This window comes from Anopheles arabiensis, chromosome 2 (genome assembly GCF_016920715.1).
Source record: "Anopheles arabiensis isolate DONGOLA chromosome 2, AaraD3, whole genome shotgun sequence".
NCBI lineage: Eukaryota > Metazoa > Arthropoda > Insecta > Diptera > Culicidae > Anopheles > Anopheles arabiensis.
Genome location: NC_053517.1, coordinates 90688088 through 90695088, shown reverse-complemented (window position 1 = coordinate 90695088; position 7001 = coordinate 90688088). Strand labels below are relative to the sequence as shown.

Below are 7001 nucleotides of genomic sequence, written 5' to 3'. Positions count from 1 at the left end.
AACGAACAGAATATCTGGTACCGTCCCCGTCACACGCGCTTTTGATCAAGTTTCCACCCGCCTTAGAGTGGAGTTTGAACAATACGCGCGACGAACTTTTGCTACGTTGTGAGGCTAAAGGAAGGTGAACGATTTTTCCACTTGTTTCTTAAGTAATGCAGGGATGCAGGGGTGTGTTTAAGCTCTGCTTTCAATCCGAAATGATTCACAGCACGAAATGATTAGAGCCGGTATCCCACAAACAATGCTTGCTTCTAGAATTTATATGAGCGATAATATGAAGAATCAAATTAAGATTAAAACTGTGTCAAGTCTATTAGGTAACCCTGTGCAAAGTACCATGCAAAGCGCATTTGTTGTGAATGGAAATGAAACAGAAACTTGTTTCAAGGGCTTTTGCCGAAACCCGCACAGATTCTTGTGATCGTAGCTCTCTCGTCCTGGATATTGTCTTCTCTCCTGGCTGCTGCTAAGCTCGTTAATGATATACAAACAGAGAGGCATCGTAGAACGACGAAGTAAATGAAATTAAATGCGACTTTGCGTAATGTGTCATGCAGAATCACTTAATGAGAGTAATAAAATGCCATTTTATTCACCTATTTAAAGTTTCTTTGGGTTAAAGTGAAGTGTTGAAAAAACTTGTTAGGACATATTTTAAACATGATGAGGTGTTGTTAGTTTAAAATCAAAGTTTTATGTCTTTTTTTATTCGGAAAGAACGGATTAGTAAGTTTTATGTCTTATAAGCAACCAAAATTATTGTCTTGGAAATATTGTTATGCTGATTATCAGATTTAGCTATTGACCAAGTCACTCTACACAAAAGAGTAAAACATTCTGGAAGTATTGTAATTAGCTTGAATAGGCGGATTTCTCAAACTTATTAAATAATACTTAATCAAAATATCCGATAAGATAATTTATCAGAAATCCAACTGCATTAGTTAATGACTCCAGCAAATGTTATTGTTTAAAATGATGTCTTGTCATGTTACTTTTGTGTTTCAATTTGCTTTATTTTCACCCATTGAACCGAAACCTTACAAAACTATTTCGGAAGCACGTCTTTATTACTATTTCAAACACAACGATACATGAAAAGAGGAATGTTTTCATGTGCTGCTGTCCAGCTGTGCCCAGCTTTTCTTGCCATGTCGAGTGTCAGAAACTGCTGAAACTGAAATACTTCTGGACGAGCTGAATCCAACCGGGAATATCGAATCCGTGCCGCTGAAGTCTCCAGAGAAGTATCCGCAGCTGCTGGGAGGACTGAAGGGAACCGCAAACAAAGCAAGGAAGGGTGTAAGAAATTTCGATCAAAATGTATCACAAATATGAACGCAACGAGTTTTTGTGGCACGAGGATAACAATCTATTTCGGGCCAAAAAGGAACATGTTATTCCCTAGTCGTGTGCGTGCCTTTTGGGCATTTGTTGCATTAAGTAATGGAAGGTAAGGAATACAGGACTGGGAGGGGACAACCACAATATCGTTGATTGAATGATCGAAGCTAAACTAAAGGTAGGGGAATGGAAGCGTTAGGTGACGAGAGCTGTTGCAACCTACCTGCAGCGTGTTAAGGACGTTCTCGAACTCTCCGCTACCGATCTGCTCGAAGAAGAAGGAAAAGTCGTTGCTCGTTTCCAGCTTGTCGAAGAATAGTAGGATTATTTCGTCCTGCGGCAGCAGCGCCAATATGTCATCGACTAATCCATTCAATCCTCTGGTGGTGAGATTTACTGCAATCGACACAGCGCGGGAAGGAAAAGGATCAACATGGGAAAGGTATTGGTAAGCATGCTTGAAGTAGCTTTTTTGTTGTGTTTGTATTTTTTCTCCTTTGCTACAGGCTTGTTTGGGGTTTAAGACCTCCGTCAACGGTGGTCGGCGATAGGAACAATTTGACTTTTACTACGATTCGCCTGTGGTAAATGTATTGCCGATGCGTTTCGTTTTCCCACTCCGCATGATTGGTTGTGCCTTGGACGCTTGTTAGCGCAACTGCTCGATAGCAAACAGTAATTGATTAATAATTTAATTTGCTACACTCGGCAACGGTTCACTGTTCGGGCAACTGATGCCCGAGTTCGGTGCATTCTCCGTGTTGACCATTTTGTCATACGCTCGCAACGCTGCACCACACCGAAGCGCGGGGATGTATTAAGTGCGCTTGGGTTGGCTGCTGCGAGCCACGTTGAAATGTCCGAAAGGGAAAGCTTCATTAGCTTTTGCCTGCCGGCCAGCAAGGCATCTTGCTCTGCTGCATCCTGGATTTGCTGGCGGCGGACAGAGGAAGGGTGCGCTGTGGTGCCCAGGGCCGGGGTCTTTGGTTTCCGAAATGCAATCGTCACAACTTTCATCAGCGTCACCAAATACAATCAACCAAATTGTCATCAACCAACGGCCGGTGGGGTTTTGCCCCGATCAGCCCAGGGATCGTTGCGGTTTTATGTTTATGACAATCAAGCTCAGTGCTGCCGTCGAGGAATTATGGCTTCCACAGTGTTGCTCACAATAGTGGCTTACTTTTCATGTTTAATTCGTGCAACATTTTCTAATGTACTGATAAAATGCTTTCATTTGGGTAATCATTGCCATTTCTATTTTAAACCCAAGATTTTAGGCTGTTTTAGTTATTTACAATTTCAGCTTCAATGAGAGGCGTATGCCTTTATGATACAGCTATCAGGTATTTTTATTATTGTACTTTATTATTCGTTGTTCGATAATCTGCTTTTTTCCTTTGGACCAAGATGACCTGACAGAATACAGGTGGGTTGGCGAAAAGGGAAAATTTTTGGCAATGAACGTTGTCCATTTTGAATGCCATTTGAAGTATTGTAAAAACACACTAGACGCACCGACAGGCAATAAAGTATCGACTTTGCTTGGCCACAAGTTTGACAATTATTTTTCTTAGACAGAATTGACAACAAAATAAAAGAGAGTTAGGAAAATCTATAATTAAAATAAGGAAATGAAGCATCAATTAGATGTTTTTCTTTGAAACAAACAACAATAAACCAATGGTACATCATTTACGGCAAGACAAAAAGCGTAGGAACTTAGCAATAATGTCGCTAGCTTTAAAAATTGCCTTTGTATCACAGGTAAAAATTCAATAATTATTAGAGTGAGCAGGGCACGTCTAGGCATCAAGGAAACCCCTGGAGTTCGGGGAAAACAATGTGTTATATTTATTGTGGAGTGCAAAGAAAGCAATTCGTCTGAATGTCTTTTCTTTTTTGGAGAAAACTAAAACATTTTTGTACCACACTGTTGCTGCTCACTGCTCAATGTTTGCGAACTCTGTTTCTACATAATCGTGGCTGTACAACCATGTTGAAGAGCGCGCTGCACACACACAAACGTATTATTCTCGTGCCTTTAGAAGCCTGTGCAACGAAACTGCTGACTCAAAACGCAGGTGAACCGTACTGTTCGGCTTGGTTGCCAAACGATTCAAGCCCGTAAGGATCAAGACTTAGCCATATGTTGTGCACCATACGCAACAGCCTCTACCCATTACATGCAGAATGTGCATAAGGTGAACGTGGAGACAATTACACACACACACATTGGTACGCTCGTGCAAACATCAGCACAGGATTAAATCGTAAATAATTTAATTGAATATTATTCCATTTCGCCGTCCAAGGTTTTGTGCTGTAGCGCCCTCGGGGCTCCATGCCACCCTCCCCCAAAACGAGTCCACTTCCGGACGTTTGATTCGATATCCGACGGCTCCCCGGGGCAGGAAATGTATGCCGGCCGAGCGATGCTAAGGACGGAAGTGTCAAATGAAGACGCATTTACGTTTGTTCTTGATTGAATTGAAGGAACCGGCACAGCACCGAGGTCCAGCGCGCACCCAATTCAACTTTGGTAGGCGGCACTCACACACACACACACACACACACACGCACGCGAAACATGATTATCGTGATCGAGCCTTCCGAGGCCGAGTGTTTGCCCGAGATGCGGCCACAATTGTACGTATGCACTTCCGGCGGCGGTGGCAGCAGAGCGGTGACTTTGGGCGGTCTTGGCGTGAAATCAATTTAAATTGAAATCTGCTCTCCGGCACCGTTTGCATTTGCGTTCGCCGGGCGGCGGCGCAGGTTGGCTCGACACGTAAAATGGCACTTTCATGGGTGATTGAATAATGAAGTTACTTCTGCTGACTGGCACACAATCGCTCTAGCCGGCAAGTGCACCTTGTGCATGAAAGCGGATCTTGCGGTGCATAAGAAGATAGCTTTGTGCAGCCTTTATCAGGCAGACATCTTCTGGTGCTATCTTCTTGAGCTGGAAATGTAAGTCCGGCCTGTCGATGTGTCCGGTGCAAGAGTTACTTTTTCTGGCAATAGACACTGCGGCAAGGCTTTGTGCAGCGCACAATGCGAAAGTAAATTAAAGAGCTTTTTATCTTGAGGCATCGATGGCTCAATCGAATCGGATAATAGTTGCAAGGGTTGTTATCGGTTTGTAATAGGATAATTGAAACTGGCACCGATTCCACGAAAGTCCTGAGCTGCACTTATTTATCTTGGTGCATAATGTTCAATCGGATGTATAATTGGAAAGCTTTCTACGGAAACGAGTGCCGGACTAAGCGCTGCTGAGCGAAGAACAACTGAGTTTAATCCTTCTGCTGGGATACAGCTTCCCGGTAAATGGTTCTCCTAGCGGTACGGTGTGTGATTTCAAGATTTGCTTGCCTAGGCAAGCCCTTTCCCGCAAATACTCACACATCCTGACGCTTTCGTCCGGCTCGGCAAAGATGTCGTCCGCATCGAAGCGCTTGTTCAGCTCGGTCCACACCTTCTCCACGCTAAAGCCGATGCTGTCCAGGTAGCGGCGAAAGCTGCGCACCTCGCCCAGGCTCACTATGTCGAGCCGGATCTGCGTGTAGTCCTCGGACGACACGTAGTCGAAAGCACTCTCCACCTCCACGTCGTAGTGGTAGTAGTACTGCATCAGCCGCTGCACATCCTCGAACGGTACGAGATCGATAAAGTCCATCAGATCCTGCTGCAGCTGGTGGCTTGGCTCTTCCTCGATGTGCCGGATGTGGTAGCCAAATATTTGGCCCAATTCGGCCAGCAGCAGCAGCAGCGCCAGCAGTGGTGCCCAGCGGCCCGTTGGAACCAGTGTCCGCCGGATCGTTCGTTCACTCGCGACACTAACCATCGTTAATTTCTTTGTTGAAAGAAAGACGTATTGTTGGAGCGGTTTGAGGCCCGGGGGAAAGAAGAGAGATGTTGATAACAGGAAACTAGCAACACTAGAGCAACACACCAGCACCCGGCACGGCAAAGAGGATTTGCGATTTAATAAACCACTTCCGCTGGGACACTGCACGCTTGGCACGCTGCGCCTGTACGCTAATACGAACTCTGAACGGTACCGACTGCGATGTACGGGGAGAAAAGAAAAAAAAACAAAGGATTTCGATTTTCGAAGAAGATATGCTTCCGTCGCAAGCACTTCCACTGGCCGGAGAGAGTTGTTGGCACGCTTTTTTTTTTTTTTGGTTATGCCGACTCACTATTTGCCCAGCTCCAGCATAAACACCAATTAAAAGCTCGAGGCAACTAGGCGCATAACTTTCCACCGTCCAAAGTGTTCGCGCTAGCGGTACGCCCACCGGTCGAAATCAGCACCGGGAATCGATTCATTTTCACGATCCACTTTCGAACGCCACTATCGGAACCGGCGCCACCATAATCACTAAGCGAAAAGATGGCTTTGTTTGCATACAGAGGGACCGCTGGGGGTGGAAATGTTGCCTTTGCCTACGAGGCCTTTTATTCTCTTTTTTTTTCGCTCTCGCTACTTTATGTCGCCTCTGTTTGATCACTTTTAATCGTGCCGGGCGGAGAAAGTGCGGCTTTTGAGACACGTATCCGCTGGCGTAGTCGCGTACACAGTGCACGACTCGCGAGATGAAGCGAACGAACGCTACTACGGATAGGCACGCCCGGCCCGGTCGGCTGCAGCGCCGTGGCATGCGTTTCTGCGCCCCCTGGTGGCCAACGCCATGGCCGCCGCCCGAACGTCTGCTGCGTGCGTCAAGTGCGTTCCGTTGATTGGCTCACTAAATTGAATCAACTGACCGTTTTGGGTGATTTGGGTAAATAAGCCGTTTGAAAGTGCGACCTGGTACCGCGGCGCGTAGACCTGGTAGCGAGCGAACGCGTCGTTTGTTTGATTCGATTATCCAATTTACGATAAGAAGTGGCCGTTTTTCGCTGCCTGCGTTGGGGATTCTTGCAGTGCGGCATGGTTGCGGTGGTGCAGGTTTAATGGGGCTGTTTGCTCGAAGGCCAGCGAACTGTGATGACGTTTGCTTTTTTGTTTGTGTTTTTTGGTGCTTTCGTTTTAAGAAGCTGTACAAGAAGCAATCATGATGCTGTGACTCATAAACCGTGTGGCCTTTGGTATTGGTGGGTTTAATTATAGTACAGTTATAAATTTTTCGTGCAGCTTACGTCGTTGAACGTTATACTGAAATGGCTTTAATGGCTCTTAAAATCACATTGTAAATGATACGATCGGAACGGTGTTCTAAATAATCAAGAATGTACAGCGATTTAAATAATGCAAATGAGCTAAGAATTCAATTAACAAATAATTACTGAAAACAGATCACAGGTAGCTTCAATCGAGATAAGGTGAAAATATTGGATGAGTTGTAAGGGTTCAGAAGGAATGGAAAACAAGTGAAGATGATCAGGCGTCATGAAATGTTTTGAAGGATTCTTTTGTTTTGCAAATCCATTAGAGATTACTATCTGTATTAATACATTAAATCGAAGTTACGATGATGATAGCTGATTGTTAATTTAAATTGATTTAATCTCTTTAAGGCTAAATTTCATTAAAAGATTATATTATAACAAATTTGGGAATTAAATTATGTCAGACTAATATAATTTAATAACAATTAATTGTTGCATGGAGACTACAAATAAATATTTGTACATAGGAAACG

The 7001-nt window shown here is 44.5% G+C and overlaps 1 protein-coding gene across 1 annotated transcript; it reads right to left on the bottom strand.

Moving 5' to 3' along the window:
* Positions 1-998: 998 nt before the first annotated feature.
* Positions 999-5981, bottom strand: LOC120897086 (protein G12). The gene is made up of 4 exons (XM_040301700.1): positions 5556-5981; positions 4756-5417; positions 1571-1743; positions 999-1272 (listed from the first exon to the last, which is right to left on the bottom strand). Exons 1-4 carry the CDS (start codon positions 5573-5575, stop codon positions 1165-1167), a joined length of 963 nt encoding a protein of 320 aa, XP_040157634.1. The 5' UTR covers positions 5576-5981; the 3' UTR covers positions 999-1164.
* Between the last annotated feature and the right edge of the window lie 1020 nt (positions 5982-7001).